Source organism: Phyllostomus hastatus, unplaced genomic scaffold (assembly GCF_019186645.2).
Source record: "Phyllostomus hastatus isolate PE091 unplaced genomic scaffold, TTU_PhHast_1.1 phas_scaffold_21, whole genome shotgun sequence".
NCBI lineage: Eukaryota > Metazoa > Chordata > Mammalia > Chiroptera > Phyllostomidae > Phyllostomus > Phyllostomus hastatus.
In genome coordinates this window covers 47556782-47574149 of record NW_025334017.1, presented here as the reverse complement: position 1 = coordinate 47574149, position 17368 = coordinate 47556782, and the positions used below count along the sequence as shown (strand labels likewise).

Here is a 17368-nt window from a genome sequence, read left to right as displayed (position 1 = left end):
TGGAGGGGACCGAGGTGTCATTGTCTGTGCACAGTGTTTCTTGTATCTTGTACCTTCTTTGATAGGTGTCTCTCTTTTTTCCATAGTGTGTGGCTGGATACCTTCCGGACAGACCTCGTGTTTAAGTGTCCCCCCCACTCTGAGGTTTCACAGTCCTGGTGCCGTCTGGCCCGGCACCCACAGAGCTGCAGAGCAGACGGCCCGGCCTGAGTGTGCCCCGGGGCTCGCCAGGAGCCTCGGGGACACGTGTGTGACTCCGTGCTCTCCCGACAGGAGAACCCGGCTTTGGCGGTTGCCATTAAAACATGTAAAAACTGCACTTCCGACAGCGTGAGAGAGAAGTTCCTTCAAGAAGCCTGTAAGTTTCTAGACATTTCTGTGGAAGTCTATTTGACTTTGTAAAATCCACACTCTCCGAAGATGAAAAATATTGTTTTGATTTTTACGCGACCACTCCATTTATGTGTTTACTGTCTTGCTTTTCAAATTGACACCGATACTGAAGGGGCCCTCTCTGCAGATCTTCCCGAGTGAGACTTGATGTCCGGGGTGGAAGACAGGTTGACCTCCTGTCCCTGTGTCCTATGGTGCCTTGTGCCGTTAACACGTTGGCCCTGGAGTTGGGCGGCCACAGAAGTGGCCCTCCCTCACATGCTGGGAGCCCTGGGGTGGGGAGGTAAGCGGGACAGACCATCCCCGGTCCTGCCGTGGCCTCCCCGCCCCCCGTGACGCAGCTGCCTGGGAGAGCCACTCTGTAGAACAGACTCTGGGAGAGGCAGCGTCCCGGCTTGTCCGTCAGTGCCCATCCAGCTCCTTCCCACCCACCCCCAAGCTGGGGTCCTTCCTCCTTCCTCCTGGCTTGTCCCTTCACACCTGGACACGTCATCTCAGGGCCGTGTTCTCTCCTTCCTAAGTGTCTGTGACGAAACAGGCCTTGCCTCACAGTGGGTGCTTCCCGGCCCGCCCGCCCCACCCCCCCCCCCCCCGCCTCGACTGCACACCTCGAGGGGGACAGGCGCCCTGTCTGTTTTGCTCACATGCTCACAGAGGGCCCTCGGTAGACGTCGGTGTGCAGAGGGTCTTCCGTGCCCCTCGTTCCACGCACACCACCCGCCCACCCGCCTCCTGCTCTCCGTTTCTGGGAGTGCTGACCCCGGACAGCCCAGTGCATCACTGAGTACCTTCGTCAGTTATGTCTGAGTGTCCTTCGTCCTGCTCCTGCGTCTCTGACTCGAGCACAACGCAAATGCAGTCGGGTGTCTGGGCCCAGAAAACGCGGGGTGCGCCCGCCAGTGTTGCGGAAGGCCCCGCCGAGAGAGTAAGCGCGGACGCTCCTCTCCCCTAGTGACGATGCGGCAGTTCGACCACCCTCACATTGTGAAGCTGATCGGCGTCATCACGGAGAATCCCGTCTGGATCATCATGGAGCTGTGCACGCTCGGAGAGGTACCGCATGCCCGGGCCCGCCCTGTGCCGGCTCAGCTCAGTGCTCCCTCAGTCCACGCTGGCCGTGTGACGCCCTTGGTTTAAGAAAAGGAAGTGTGTGGCGTGTCCCTGTGGCCAGGGTTCAGAGAGCACGGAGCAGTATCTTCGCTGTCAAATCCCCCGGGCGCCCCCTAGTGCCGTTGCGGCGGTAGCGTCCTCCCTGACCCACAGTTTTGTCAGGACTGGGGGCAGCAGGTGCCCTAGTGGGTGTCCCTGCCTCTGGTGCTGTTGGCCAGGGAAGCAGCCCGGTGACTTGAGGAGGAAAGACGCAGTGGCACGTTAGTGCTGAGCTTTGGTCGTTGTAGACGGTTCCTTACTCTTTGTGAGAATTTGCTTTGCAGAGTCTGTTAGACCAAATGGCACTAGTCAGTTTCTTTTTAAAGTGTGAGCAGCAGAGTGCGGGCAGCTCTCCCCACTTGACTTTCTCCAGGTAAGGGGACTCTGTAATCACGGTGTCACCATCAGCTGGAAACTGGCGCAAAATGCCCGTTCCTGCGCCCCGCCCCCCCCCCACCCCGGGCCCGCTGACTCGGACCCCCAGGCAGCGCCCTGCCCCTCACCCGCAGACCAGGCGGGTTTCTCAGGTGCCCGCACTGAACTGTCCGGTGCTGGAACTTGTGATGCGCCTGCAAACACGTTACACACGCCCCTCAGTTTTAAAGGAGGCCGAGCACGGTTTTGCTTCTGATGGGTGTTGTTGGATGCAGCCGGCGAGCAGGCTCCAAAGCGTGGTCCGCTCTCCTCTCCTCTCCGTGGCAGCACCCCCGCCCCTCCCCCCGGGAGAGGCCAGCCGCTCTCCCGCGGTGTAACACGGTGTGCTGGTGGGGCCTTCACGGCCTCTGCACTGTCTCGCCGCCTCTGCTCTGCCTTTCCAGATAAAGGGGGCCCTCTCCTGTTTGGGTACAGTATTTTTCTGCTTTTGCTTTTGAAGACTTTGCTAATTCTTTGGGATTAAAAAACTATTGCTAAAGGTTTCTTCTTTACATATTGCACTTGTAGAGTTGGAGTGCCCCATTTCTCTGCCTGTCTGCTGTGTTCACGCTTATCTGAGTTAACCATGGCAGGGGTAGGGGGTCCTGGGAAGCCCAGAGGGAGAAATGCCCAACATGTGACCTGCTTACCTTTCTGCACCCAGAACTCCAACGGGGCCCCTCCTTGCTTCCCCTCCCTCCTTATCACCTTATCCTCAGATCTGCCCGGGATACGGTGAGGTTTGGAGTGGGTTGAGCATGTCATGTTTGTGTATTGGGCTTCTTTGAGTGGTAACTAGATTTTTTTGTTTTCCAACTATTATTATTTAGCAATATTTTATACTTGCTTTTATTCATTCCCTGCAAGCATCTTTCTGGTTTTTTGGGGGGTTTTTTTTGTTTGTTTGTTTGTTTTTCCAGAAATTTGTGTAGTCATGAAGATTCCAGTTTGACAACAGCATTTCAAAGACAGAGTGGTTCGCCATGATTTCTGAGCTAGTGTGTTTCATTTGTTACCCTCTCTCACTTGGGGAGAAGGGAAGCCACCCTCATAAAAATGCACTTGGGGTGGGCATTTGTTGTTGGCTGCAGCTCTTTGCTGTGGATTGCTATTCTGTCACTAATCTTGTGTCCTGGTCACTGTTCCAAAGCTGAGGTCTTTTCTGCAAGTCCGGAAGTACAGCTTGGATCTAGCGTCTTTGATCCTGTACGCCTACCAGCTTAGCACAGCTCTCGCGTACCTGGAGAGCAAGAGATTTGTGCACAGGTGAGGTCTGGGCGGCACCTGGGAAGGGAAGGGGTGGGAGAGACGGGTGGGAGAAGCAGGGGGGCAGAGGCCCTTTGTGCCTTGTGACTTAGGCGTGTGGGCGCCGTGTCTGTCGTAGCTGAGTGAGGTGCCATGGCTCATCCCCCCGGGGGTAAAGGGCTCGTCCCCAGCTCAGAGGCGGAGACACCTCCTGCCACGTTCAGATCAGCCATCCGTCCTGTAAACACTGCGCAGGGCCTGCATGGGGCGCTCGAGCCGTGAGCGCATGGTCCCGGGCCCTGCTGGGACGCCAGTGTCCTGAGTGACGGCTCGGGTGTCCTCTGGGACTTCTGACCGTAGCCTGGGTCCAGGCCGAGTGCGAGTGAAAGCGCAGTGCAGTGCTGAAGCTTCGTCACCGGCGTTGAAACAAACGCTTCAGCAGCAGCGTCCACAGGTGTCGAGATAATGGCTTACCACGTCCCTTGGGTGGCAGGGACAGACCGTGGCTGTGTGTCATGGTCATTCAGCAGTGCAGCTGGAAGTAGGATTGTTTGAAAGGTAATGAGCAGTTTTCATTGTTGAGAATATACAGGGTCTGGCACAAATAAAGCCCCTATTTTATTACAAAATCATTAGCATGGCATTCTGTAACACAACAGTATCACACTTGAGCACACCATATGACATTTTAGGTGAAATGTTCAAGTTAAAACTGTAAGTCATTACAGCCGTATTATTACCCTACCAAGCACCCTCAAGCAGCCGTACCCTGCCAGACCTGGACTTTGTTGTCGTTCAGAATACCGGTCAACGTGTTAACAAGTCAGGATCTGCCAGAAGGAATCTACTTGAAGTACAATAACAAAGTGTCCCTTTTTTCAGTGTATGATTAATCTCCTGTGTGCATGGACAATACCTAAGATCTCTTTGAAAGCGCTGATATGTCTTTACACAATATAGCTGGCCTTGTGGTTTGTCTTCCTCGTGTTAAAACTCGTTGTCCTGAACATTTCCTCATCAGAGACATCGCTGCTCGGAATGTCCTGGTGTCCTCCAGTGACTGCGTGAAGTTGGGGGACTTTGGGTTGTCCCGATACATGGAAGACAGCACTTACTACAAAGGTGAGGTCGGAGCAATAAACAAGAACGAGGCTCAGGAGCTTTAATGATCTTTACTTCTTCAAAAGCTGTGTTTTTAAGAAACATGCTCGGCTAATTGTTGATAGGTGTGGCGTCAGTTCACAGGGAAGGACCGCCTGTCGTCATGGCGTGGTGCGGAGCGCCGGCTGTCTGCCGGTGCCCTCGGGCCTCAGCCAGACCCTCACCCCACAAACCTGGGGTGAGTCAGAGGCAGTTGCAGAATGTACAACTTCTGGGGAAAAACACAGGGGCTGAGGGCTAGGCCAAGAGTCCTGAGACTTGAAACCAAAACATACGAAGAAGGGAAAAATGGACAGGTTGGACCCCTTATCAGAATTAAAGGTCTTTCTGCTGCAAAAGACCTGTTAATAAACTGAGAAGACAAGCTACAAAGTGGAAGGAAATATTTGCCAACCACACATGTATCCAGCAAGAACTCTATGTATCTAGAATATAGAAAGAGCTCTCAAAACTCGAGAAAAAAAAAAAGAAACGAAGAAGCAAACGGGCAAAAGCTGTGGAGAGAGACTTGAGTGCAGGGGACGTGCCGGTGACGAGTGAGTGCACTGTTTGGCAGGGAATGAAATGCACAGTGAGAGCACCGAGAGGAGTCAGTGCGCACCTGTCGGAACAGTGCGCTCACAAGGCACAGCCGCAGCGAATGCTAGCTGAGATGCACAGGCCAGATTACTCAAGAGTTGCCCGTGAGAGAGGGAAATGGGACAGCCACTCCGGGAAAGGGTTTGCGGGTTCCTAAAAACCATGCCTGCTGCTGCATGGAAGCCCATCAGCCACACCCCTGGGCAGCTCTCTGGGAGACACGCACTTGTGGTCACACAAGACCTGCACTGGAATGCTCGCTGCAGCTTGTTTCCGGTAGCGGACAGTAGACTCCGACGGGGTTTTTGTTGGCCTTGGCCGGTGGGTGTCGGTGCAGCCCGACAGCGGTGGGGCAGGCGCCTCCGCTCAGTGCGGGGTCTGACTGCCCTGGGCTAGTCGGCTCACTGTAGGACAGGGCCGTCCGACTCATGTTCACCGGGGGCCGCCTCAGCCTCGCGGTGGCCTTCAAAGGGCCGAGTGTAATCTCAGGACTGTGTGAGTGTGACTCCTCCTTAGCCAGGGGCAAGGAGCGCGGTGCTGCCGCCGGGTAGAAACCAGGTGCCGGGCCGGATGGAACCAGGGGGTGGGCCGAGTTCGGCCTCGTGTTTGCCGCCTGTGCTCCAGGACTTCGCTCCCTCGTTTGGGGACTGCAGCCCAGCTCCTGTGACTTGTCTTTAATTTAGCAACCTAGAATCAGATTGAACTGGTTCTTCAAGTTATTATTGAACAACTTTTTTGAAAGGTTTTATTTATTCATTGTAAGAGAGAAAGGAAGGGAGGGAAACACCAGTGTGTGGTTGCCTCCTGCATGCCCCCAGCTCGGGGGGGACCTGGCGCACACCCCAGGCCTGTGCCCTGGCTGGGACTGAAACCGGCGGCCCTTTGGTTCTCAGGCCGGTGCTCAGCCCACTGAGCCACACCAGCCAGGGCTGAACACAATTCCTTCTTAATAAATGTTCACGTTCCTGGCATTTCAGCCAAGGTTTGAATCATAAATCCACGTTACGCTATTGGCGTGTGCTCTGATGATTACGGCCATTTTGCAAAGGCTGGTCTCCTGCCCAGTCGTCTGGCTTTCTCATTTCATACTGCAGCTCCTGGCTGTGCTCTCTCCATGTGCTTTCTGTGTGCTGTGGCCGGAGACATTTTAACAGCGGTTTTTTACTGTGTGGAAAGAAAGTTCTTTGGTTGTGTATTCATCTCGGTTATATAGTCATCTCACTGTGAAACAGCCAGGCCAGCTTCCTACTGCTTTAAAATACATTTCCCTGCAGCGCGGTCCCTAACCAGCCCGAGCCCGGAGTCCGGGTGAAGCGCTGAGCTGCGAGCAGTCGGGGGCCGAGGCGGCGCGCCCCTTAGCGTTCCTCGGGCAGCTGCCTGCCAGCACGGTCAGGGCAGCAGAGTTGCCGAAGGTTAGGGCTTCATCGGCCCGAGCACAGGTGTGGGCGGTTCGCTTCGAAGGTGTCAGCCGGCCTTGAGCTCACCTGTCTGAGGGTGCTGGAAGCGCGGTGGGCAGGTCCGAGTGCGCCCAGCGTAGCGGGCGCCCGAGACCGGGTCATCGGGGCAGGCCGTCCAGGGGGCAGCGCGGGCGGGGGCTGTGCACGCAGAGCCTGGCCGTCCCGGGCTGAAGGCAGACCCTGCCCTGCCGGGCTTTGTCGTCTGCAGGGTTTAGGCCACGCTTGGTGTGGGGCGGGCGCCACGGGCGCTGTTTCCCTGGGTGCCGGGGCTGAGAGCCAGAGGCGACCTCACGAGTGGGGATCGGCCAGTGATCCTGAGCGGGGTGCCCTGGCGCGTGGGCTCCCTTGGGGGCGGCGGGGGGCCTGCGTGCCCAGCAGCGGGTCCAGTCAACAGGCTCCCTCTCGCTCCCCAGAGAGCACACGGGGGTTTGCGTCCCTGCCCAGTGTGACCTCTCACCCTTCTGGTGACCTTGGAACATCAGTGAAAGGAAAAGTAGCTCTCCCAAAGAAACGGAAGTCCAAGGGTCACATATTTAAGGCTTTTATTTTGGTACTGAAAATCTCAGCTAGCTGTAACTGTTGGATTCTTCAGTAGATAACAAGGAACATTCACTTTGTAACATTAATCTTCTAGCTTCCAAAGGAAAATTGCCTATTAAATGGATGGCTCCAGAGTCGATCAATTTTCGACGTTTTACCTCAGCTAGTGACGTGTGGATGTTCGGTGAGTATTTTGAAAAGTTTCGCGCTTTCCCAGTCGCCTTTCCCGCAGTCGGCAGGGTGAGCTGAGCCCCGTCTCCCGAGAGCACCGGGTCGGGTCGGGTCGGGCCCCCCGCCTCGTCCCCAGACCTCCGGCCAGGTCGGAGGTCTGGCCTCTGGCACTGTCTTGGGGCCGCACGCATGCACGCACGCCCGGGCTCCCGGTGCAGTTTCTGCAGCGTCCCGCCGCTGCGTCCCTCCTGCCGCCCTTCTCTCGCTTCCCTTCGCCAGAGCTGGAGCGCGCTTCCCTGTGCCCTTCTCTCCCCATCGCCACCCCGCCCCTTCCTGTCCCTGGCGGCCTTTGAACAGGTGGCCGCCCGTCCGGCTCCGCAGGGGCCCTCTCGTCCGTCCGAGGGTCTGAGGCTGGGCTTCGCTCTGCCTTCTGGAATCTGACCTCCTTCCCGGCTTGTCTCAAGGCTCCAAAGCTTGGCCGTTCATCCTCTGTGACTGTTCTTCTTTGATGGCACCATCCCCCTCCCCCCGCTCTGGTCTTTGCGACCCCTCCCAGGTAGTGTGGGGTGGGGGGGGCTCTGTGCCCACACCGCCTGCTGCAGCCCAGGGCCCAGGCGTTAAAGTCCCCACCCTTCTCCACGTGGGTGACGGGGAGCGCTTCTTCCTCCAAGCCCCCCCCCCGCTCCAGTGGGAGTTGTGTCTGACCCAGGTCGCCCTGAAACGCCCCTCCCCCCGGAGGCCTTGCGCGGCAGGGCCGGGGCCCGCGGGGAGAACCCCGTCTCTGCGTCTCCTGCGCCCGCCCACGCAGGTCTCGTGAGTGGTGCTGCGTGTGTGTCTCCTCCGCTGGCTCCCGAGCTGCCTCCGAGGGGCAGTGCGCGCTGCACCCTTCCTTGGGCCGGAGCGGGGCCTCCTCTGCGTCCGCGTGCCCACTTCTCTCTGGCTACCTGCTGCGTGGCCGCCGGGGGCCCCGACTGGGGCGAGGGACCCGCAGCGGACCCGGTCAGGATGCTCCAGAGCCCGCCCGAGGCGGCTCCCTCGCAAGGCCTCCCTGTCGGCTGTGCAGCCCCAGGTGCACGTCGCTCAGCCTCTCAAGGACGCGCCCGCGTCAGAGAGTGCGAGGGCCTGTGCCCACAGCTCGGGGCCCCGGGGACGGGCCGGGCGGCGGGTGGGCGGCAGGGCGCACCTGGGCGGGCCGAGGGCGTGTTTGCCGAGGGCCTTGTTTCGTTCCCAGTTCTGTCCTTTCTCGTGCGGATGAGCTGGAAGAACTTTTCAGTAAGAGGGACTCCCAGCAGATGTGGTCGAAGCGGCGCCCCCTCTGTCAGTCGCAGGAAGTGGTGGTGGGGGTCACAGTCGGTGGCGTCCGAGGTGGGACAGGACGCGGTAAAGGGACGTGGGGTGTGCGGACTGCAGAGGCCGTGCACGCACAAAGCAGGGCGCCCGCAGTGTGTCCCCGCCTCACTGGGCAGTTTCTGGCCTCGGGGCTCCTGGCGACGCTGCCGTTTCCGGTGCGGGGAGCAGAACTGGGGCGTTGTTTTTGTCGTGCGCTTTTCCCGGGGAAATTACTGGGCTGTGGTGGCTTCCGGACCTCGTTCGCACCGCTGTGAGGACAGGCTGGCGGACACGGCGTGTTAGGAACGGAAGATGCAGAAGGAAAGGCCCAGCCGTCGCGTGAGGGCGGCAGACTTGCCCCGCGCAGTTTCGGGGGAGCAGAGGCGGGATTCGAGGGGGAACCGGGGAAAGCGTTTCGGAGGAACCCGTGCAGGGACCTCTGAGGAGGAGAGTCTGTGAAGGAGGAATGGACGGGCATGGGATCGGAGGGGTTGGCACGAGCAAAGGCCCGTGTTGTTTTTGTGGTGTGGTCGGGGGTCTCAGGGGGCCAGGGCGGCAGTGCGGCCAGGAGAGAAACCCCCCGCCCCCTTGCTGGGGCTCCCTGGCCACCCCGTAGGGGTCGGCAGGCTCAGAGCTGGGCCCGGCTGGATGGCCGGTGGTGCGGGGAGTGTCCAAGCACTTTTGGGCAGACGACACTGACTGTGTGTGGCCTGCAAGGGCAGCGTGGAGGAGACTTCCTGAGGTTGCTCGTGGGGCTTGTGGACGAGAAGTCCCCGACACGGGGACGGGGGGGTGTGGGTGAGCCAGGGGCCGGCGCCTTTGTGCCCCTCGGCCAGGACGGGCAGGCCAGCGTGAGAGGGACAGCTTTCCAGGGACCCGCATGTCCTGAGGGCGCAGGGCTTCCGCTCAGGGCTTTTGTCCGGGGCCCCAGGCCAGCTGCCGCGCCCGGACTGACGTGGGGGGTTTGGGCTGGCGTGGGGGCAGGGCTGAGACTCACCCCCCTGCTTCCGGACTGTTCTCATCGCCAGGAAGTGTCGCTGCAGCTGGCGGGCCACTTTCTAATGCAGGACTTTCAGAGAGGAAAAGCCCTTAGAAAAGAGCGGTTTCTCCTCTGTGTTGCTGTGCCGTCGCTCACACGACACTGTGCCCGCACGGCGGTCCTCGCCGGAGCTCCCCAAGCCGCGCTGCTCGGCTGACCGCCCAGACCCCGCTGGCGGACCCCGCGCCGACGCGCAAGCGCTGCCCGCTGAGTTCACTGTTTGTTTTCGTCCCGTTCCGCAGGTGTATGTATGTGGGAGATACTGATGCATGGTGTGAAGCCTTTTCAAGGAGTGAAGAACAATGATGTGATCGGGCGGATTGAGAATGGGGAAAGATTGCCAATGCCTCCAAATTGCCCTCCCACCCTCTACAGCCTTATGACGAAATGCTGGGCCTATGACCCCAGCAGGCGGCCCCGGTTCACTGAGCTCAAAGCTCAGCTCAGGTAGGAGTGGGGGGAGAGAGGGCCGGGCTGGGGCAGGCTTCTGCTGCTTCTCCCCGCAGGCACAGCCTCCACGGTCCTTCTGCCAGTGCGCCTGGGGCTGACCTGTTTCTGGGCAAACGTAGTTTTTAACTTGATCTGCACTTATTACCTCGCAGGAGTCTTAAGTAGATTATATCTTCAAATCTTAGCAAATTCCAAATTACGGTGCAGTCTCTCTCCCCTAACTTCTAACTGACTCAGCACGGAGCGCAGGACCCGCCACGTGCAGCCCCCACGCACCTGTCCCCTCTCGTCTCACACAGCCCCTCCGTCCCTGGCGCGTGGCCGCCCCGCCCCACGGCCTGTGACCCTCCGAGTGCAGCACCCCCTCCCCTCGTGCCGTCTGCTCTCCCAGACAGGCTCCCACCCCCCCCGCGGCTGCTGCTGAACCCTGCTCCGCCTTTAGAATCCAGGTCGGGTGTCACCTCCTGCAGGAAGCATCCCTACTGTACCTGTCTCCACAGAGACAGCCACTCCCTCAGGGCCATTCCAGAACTTCCGTCGTTCTGGCACACCCTCCACACTGCTGCTCAGCGGCCACCGAGAGGCCCCTGTGCCGGGCCGGGCAGCCCCGTGCCCTGGAGGACACACTCAGGGACTTCTCCGTGCTCTGCGTCCCTCCCTCGTGCTCACGAGAGCCGGCCCTGTCCCCGGCCCGGACAGTTGCCGTGTGCTTGTCTGTGGCCCCAGCCAGACCTGAGCTTGCGACGGCCCCCACCCTGGCTTCCTCGCCTTGGTAGCCCTGGCTCGTAGGGCCAGGCACCCAGCAAGTGCTCCGTAAACAGTCGCTGCGTTGCGCTGAGTGCGAGTCGAGGTTCCAGCAAGGTGTTTTAACACGGGGCACGCGCGGAGGGAGCTCTGCCAGGAACCCAGCCAGCGGCAGGGCTGCGGGCGCCCGTCGCCCGCTCTCGCGCGGGAGGCCCCCCGGTGCTCCGGGGGGCTGGCTTCTGCCCCGGCACAGCCTCTTTCATGCAGTGGGCCGCCTCGCAGGGCCCAGGGGACCCGAGCTCGCGCAGCCCCGCCCGTGCCCGGGGCGCGAGCCCGCCCTCCGCCCCCGCCCTCCACCTCTCCCCTCCCCCCGGGTAGCCCAGCCCGCCGGACAGGCCCCCTCAGAGGGGACTGTGTGAAGGAGGGGTCACGGCCGGTGGTGGAGATGGGGACTCATCCCGTCTGTCCGCTTGGGAGATTGGTCCGTTGGCTGGGCGCCTCCGTCTCTAAGCCCGGTTCCGTGGCCTCGACAGAGCACGAAGCGCAGGCCTGCCTCCGGTGTGAGGCGGGCCGTCCCGCCGCGCGGCCCTCGAGGCCTGCGGTCCGCGCTGCTGGCCGGCCCTCCTGCGCAGGCGGCCCCTGCAGGGCGCAGAGCACGCCTCCGCCCTGGCTGTCGCGTCGGGGCCCTCGGTGTCCCCAGGCAGCCTCTCCGAGCTCCAGGTTCACTTCCTCCTGCCCTGGCCCTCGGCCCCACGCGCTCACGGTCAGCACTGGGCCTGAGCACGCTCCCTTTCTCCCAGCGCTCAAACACCCTTCGGTTCCTCCTGATGCTCCTCACCGTCCCGCGGCTCGCTCCTGGCAGTGACCTCACCTCCTCTCAGGGGGGCCCCCTTCCTCTCCGTCCCCTCCCGGGTTCCCGGAAGTGCCCCTGGGCTTTGCTTCCCCTTCCCGCTGCCTTCGGCTGCCGTGCTGCGCTGCCTTTCTCACCGCTGCTCTGGCCGCCGTTGAAGCTGCCGCTGGCCATCGCGTCTGTCCTGGAGCAAAGCCGTCCCCTTCTCCTCTTGGGCCCGCTCTGCAGGGGACGGGCTGCCTTGTGTTCGCGTCCATCCTGGGGTCACGGGTGCTTCCTCACCCACCCCGCCAGCTCCCCGCCGGAGCCCCCTCGCCACAGAGTGTCCAGCCCTGTCCCGCCCGCCCGCCTGCTCGGGACACCCGGCTGCCAGACAGAGCGTGGTCGTCCGTCTTCTGAAACCCCTTCTGTGGGGCACGACCCCTGCGCAGAGCAGCCTCCGGGGTGCCTTCAGGGCTTCTTCCGGCCGGTGAGACCCTGCCCGTCCTCCTGGACCCTCCCCCCCCGCCATGCTGGCACCTGTGACTCCCCACGCACTCACCTCTACCCTCGGGGTCTGCGGAGCACTCGTCCTTCTTGTCCCGTCCCCCCACGCGGCCACACTGGCTGCGCCCGTGCTCAGCCCCACGGAGGCTGGGCGCCGAGACGGCTGAGCCGGTGCTGGCCACGGGGCAGGACGGCGAGAACACCTTTCCTGCCCTCGAGGAGCTCACAGTCTAGTACGTCTCAGCCCCTACTAGACTGAAGCTCCTTGAGGACAGGGATCGTCCTACTCTCCTCGGTGCCGCCCGCGCCCGGCCGGAGCCCGGGCGGGGAGGGCTGGGGGCCCCGGGCGCACCGCACGGCGCGTGCGGGCTGACGCCGGCGTGCACTCAAGGACCGGTCCGTCCCAGGGCACGGGCCCCAGAAACTCACTCTCCAAGACGGGCATGCAGGACTAGACATGGTTCTTCTCACGCATGCACACGTAAATGTAAGTGTGATGTGCCTGCACTGTGGTTTACGGACATCTTCCTGTGCAAAGTCAGCACGGGCCGTGGAGCATTCGCGTGTTCTGTGTCGTGTGAGTCAGAAGTGAAGTGTAACTGCGTTTGAACACGCATGGTACGGCTAACCGAATAGGCCAATAAAGTTTATAACATAGTAGCTTGCTTGGTCACTCATACGTAACAGTGTATCACAGTATTGGATAGGTTCTTTCACTGAGTTTTTCGTATCTTTTATTATATCCAAGATATTAATAAAGTAGCAAATGTTGGAGAGTCCGTACTCAGGGCAGTTAGAAGCATTTCCCAAACGCCATCCTCCCTGCCACCTGAACTGGGAACACTGCACGTGGGCGTGGGTTTCTGTGGGGCCGGCCCCACCTGCCTTTGGGTCATGCGTGTGCGTTTGACTGTCAGCTGAGGACGTGGCTCAGGGTGGGTCTTGTTGGGCAGGCTCCCCGGGTCCTCGGTCACACTCTCGAGGGCGCGGCCCTGTGACTCAGCGTCTGCCCTCCTTCCGCCTGCCTTCTCGCTCGTGGGCGTGAGCGCGTGGGGACGCAGGATGAGACGGGCCTGCGGGCGGCCTGGGTTCGAGGGTGCGGCCTTCCTCGGCAGGAGGCCGCGCGGTGACGGGCGGCGGGCCGCTCTCTGCGCGTGCACGCTGGCGTTCCCGGGCTGCCGTGTGACCGGCTGCCGCCGAGGGCCCCAGCCAGCTTTGGAACGGAAAGGCTGTGTAGTCACCGGCAGACCCAGGGAGGTTTTGCTAGCTGCCCGCTGAGGGAGCCGCGGCACACAGCTGTAGCCCGAGCCCAGGGGGCGCTCACGCTTGGCAGCGCCGTGGCCGGGGTGCGGGTGGCCAAGGGGTCCGCACCTCTGTGGAAACGCGGTGGGCTGTGCGTCCGTTCAGGGGGACACGCTGAGTTCGTGTGTCGCCCCTTAAATCCCTTTCAGACAAATGAGGACAGTCAGCAAATGCTCAGTGTGAAGGTTTTATGCCAGGATTTTGGTATTTTTTAACTTTTTATTAGTGGAGATGTGAACACACAAGCATATGAAGGGTTAAACAGACCAGTGGATCGTCACAGCCTGGGCACACCACGCCCCGCTCACTGGAGAACGAGCAAACGGTGCTGCCAGGGCCCAGGTGCCCCCCATCGCCCCCAGGGTCCAGGCTCAGCCCGAGCATGGCGTCTCCGCCGTCTCCACTGCCTCCCTGTCAGTGGGGTCCTTCAGCGCCAACGTCCTGCCGGGTGACGCTGCTCAGCAGGTGGTCGGGGACAGGCCCTGCCCACTGGTGGCTGGCTGTGTTCTCCTTGCTGTGCAGTGTCCATCTCAGTGGAGCGCAGTTTGCGCCTTCCACGGCTGGCGGGGCCTGGGATCCTCTCTGGTCTGGGGCTGTCGGGACTCGCCTGTGGCCCCCTCGGCTCCTCCTGTGGCCGGGTCTGCTGCGGTGAGTCCGCCCGGTGTCTTCGGTCAGAAAGGAACTGCAGCCGGCCTCGCTGGATCTGGAATTCCAAGGTGACGGCTGGGGGGTTCCTTTCCATACTTAAATGCTGCCCTTGCACTCTCTTCTGACCTCTGTTACTTCCTACGAGAAGTCACTGGCCTTTCATATAGTTGTTCCTCTGTATGCAGTCTGCATTTTTATCTGGCTGCCACAATTTCCTCGTCCTCTTTGGATTTCTGCAATTTAAGATGTGCTTAGGTGTGGTTTTATTTGTATTGATCATACATGAGGTTCACGAAACCTCTTTTTTCAGTATTTTTTTATTCTTTTAAAGAAATATTTATTCTTGGGGGTGGGGGAGGAAGAAAGAGAGGGAGAGAAACATCAGTGTGTGGTTGCCTCATGCACGTACCCTACTGGGGACCTGACCTGCAACCCAGACATGTGCCCTGACTGGGAATCGAACCTGTGACCCTTTGGTTCATAGGCCAGCACTCAGTCCACTGAGCCACACCAGCCAGGGCAGGTTTACTGAACCTCTTGAATCTGTAGATATGTTTTTGACCACTATATATATGTTTAGGTATTTTTTCTTGCTCGATTTTCTCTTTTCTAAAATTTCAGGTCCTTGTATGTTAAACCTTTTGATCAAGCCCTTAAGGATCATCTTCAAGTCTCCTGGGTTTTCCGTCATCTCCACTTTGCCAGCCATTCAGCCCTGCAGAGCAGGGATGTCCAACCCATTTTCACCCGGGGCCGCGGCAGCCTCGCGGTTGCCTTCAGAGGGCCGAGTGCCCTTTCAGGGCTGTGTAAACGTAACTGCTGCTTAACAGTTACCTGAGAGCTCAGCGCTGCCGCCGGGGAGAAACAGGGTGCCGGGCAGGTGACACAGGTGGGGGCCGGATTGAGCCTGCCGGCCTTGTGTGTGCCGCCCGTGCTGTAGGGGTTCGATGTCAGACGTTGTGGTTGTTACTTGGTTCCTTTTTAGAGTTTCTATTTTGCTGCTGATACTTTCTGTCTTTTCATTAATTACGAACAATTTTTTTCTTTATGTTCTTAAATACAACAACTCTTTAAAATCCTTGCCTGCTGATGCCAACTTCTGAGTCACCTTTGGAGTCAGCCTCCTTTAGACTTTTTTCCCTCTTGAGAGTGGGTCCCACGGCTGTGTCTTTTTTTTTTTTTTTAATTTTTTTTTATTGAGTAATTTTAAATCGTCCTGGACATTGTGAGCCTGGATTCACTTATATTCCACTAAAGAGTGGTTGGCTGGCTGGGTGGCTGGCTGGTTGATATTAGCAGGTAGTTAGTTCACTTGGCTGGTCTCCTGTGGAAGACTCTCTCTCTGTGCGGTGGGCAACGTCACGATTCAGATCAGCTCTGTTAGCCTGAGCTGGGCTTCTGGGAGCCTGCCTTCCATGTGCCTGCCTCTGGGCCAGCCGGTGATTTGGGCAGCATTTGTGCTTGGGTTGGGGGAGCCCGGCCCTTGGCTCTCTTGTTCCTGAGTGTCCCCCCTCACTTCCCACTACATGTGGTGACTCAAACACAGGTGCTGGTTCTTCAAACCAGCGAGGCTGGGGCCTGGTGGCCGTCAGCATGTCCTCCCCCCCCCATGCCATTGCCTTCATCTAGTCTCGGCACCCCCAGCTTCGGGCTGCTGTGGGTGGCTCTCTGGCTCCCGCAGAGCCGTTTCGCAGGCCCACAGTTGCTGCCTGCAGGAGGTGGTCATGTCAGAGCTACTTGAGGTTCTCAGAAATACAAAGTGATCACCATCTGAAAGTGAGATTTTAATAGAAATCGCCTTGTGCATTATTTTCTGCAGTCTTAGACAAGTAGAAAACAAAGGGGAAAGCAGTTTCGGCGTGTTTGTGACACTAAGTGCTCAGCCCGCGGTGCCAGGTGGTCGCAGGAGGTGGCGGGGTGCACCCTGTCACACGGCTGTGGCCCCTGTGCCTCTCCAGGCAGCCAGTTCCAAACACCCCGTCCCCACCTCCCTCAAGTCCCCCCCTTGTTCTCCACAGAGACCCCGGGCTCTGCGCTGCTGCTGAAAGGTCACTTGCATTCCTTTGTGGTGAGGCAGCGCGGGGGCGACTGGGAGAGATCGAGTTTCAAAACCGAGATTCCCAGGCACTGGCCAGAACAAGCCCTCCCCCTCTTGGCATCTCTCCCCTCCAGTCCCTGCCGCGTTTCTCTGGGTGTTTTCCAGGTGAGCCGAGTAGCTGCAGACCAGACCGAGTTTTAGGGCCAAAGCAAATGTTGTGATGTCACTGTGAAATTATGGCGAAGGCATCAAAGTCCAATCTTTTCAAGAAACTTTTTCAAGCAAGTTACATTTAAAAGAAGAAGTGTGTTTTAGTTCCAAAGAAAAGAGTAGTAGTGTAGTTACTCCCAGGAAAAGCACCGCAGAAATGCAACAGGAGGAAACCTCGTTCTTTCTAGCGGTCTGGAAGGCAGTCGAGAGCACAGACCTTTCTCTCGTTTGCGTGGGTGTTCCGTCCCCCACACGCGCTCTGTTCCTCCGTCCGAACCGGGGTCGGGCGGCGGCATCCTCGGTGACCAGTGGGGGCCCAAGGGGAGCCCGGCCGGACGCTGCGGCCACGCCCTCACCGAGCCCTGCCCCTGGGACCACGCCGCTGCCGCCCTCAGCCTCCTGGCTCTTCTCCCCTCTGGCCTCCGCCTGTGCTGGAGGCTCGTGCTCCTGTCTGAGCTTGGTCCTGGGGACGAGGGGCCTGTGAGACCACTGTTTGCTCTCCATGAAGACCCCTCACCAGTGGGACTGCGCTGCATTGCTCTGGGATGGAAAGGCAGCACGGCCGCCCTGGACCCGCTCGCCAAGGCCGAGAGTCGGGCTCTCCCAGGGGTGCTGCACGCAGCCTGAGAGGGGACGTCCGAGCGGCCTGAGTTGGGGCTTCGTGTGTCCTCGTGCTCTGGGGTGACTTCCGGGGAACTCCTCCTGTCGCAGCCGGGGAGGCGGGACGTAAAGCCAACAGTGAATGCAGTGCTCCCTTCTCTCCATGGTTCCCTCCCGGGTGGGCCCCGCGCACCCGCGAGGACGTGGCTGCCGTGTCCCGGTGTCTGCCAGCGCGGACTCTTGCTGTGTGCCGTTCCCTCGGCTTGCGAGTCTGGGACCGGGAAACGCCATCCCGGGAAGAGCGGGAGGGCTCCTTGCCAGGTCACGCCAGGCAGCCCGGCGCTCTGAGTGGGATGCACTGCTGCTAAAAATACTGTAGTTTGGGAAAACATGTTCAAATTTGACCTCCTTGACACTCTGCACATTCCAGTTTATTGCCCTGAGTTCTTCAGCAGCTGGAGAGAGAGCAGTTCAGAAATGTCTCCGTGTGCACCCTCACGCCATCGACGGAGTAGGCCTCCCGTGGCGAGGACAGGCAGGCTCTGGGTTCGTTGTATTCCCGG

The 17368-nt window shown here is 59.7% G+C and overlaps 1 protein-coding gene across 7 annotated transcripts in view; it reads left to right on the top strand.

Moving 5' to 3' along the window:
* The window catches only part of PTK2 (protein tyrosine kinase 2), a 134664-nt gene that overhangs the window by 94303 nt on the left and 22993 nt on the right, over nucleotides 1–17368 (top strand). For all 7 annotated transcript variants that reach the window (XM_045861381.1, XM_045861380.1, XM_045861383.1 and 4 more), the window contains 6 exons: nucleotides 274–358; nucleotides 1346–1446; nucleotides 3107–3222; nucleotides 4223–4323; nucleotides 7033–7122; nucleotides 9720–9924. In XM_045861381.1, coding sequence (XP_045717337.1) covers nucleotides 274–358; nucleotides 1346–1446; nucleotides 3107–3222; nucleotides 4223–4323; nucleotides 7033–7122; nucleotides 9720–9924 — 698 coding nt within the window. The remainder of the gene's footprint in view (nucleotides 1–273; nucleotides 359–1345; nucleotides 1447–3106; nucleotides 3223–4222; nucleotides 4324–7032; nucleotides 7123–9719; nucleotides 9925–17368) is intronic.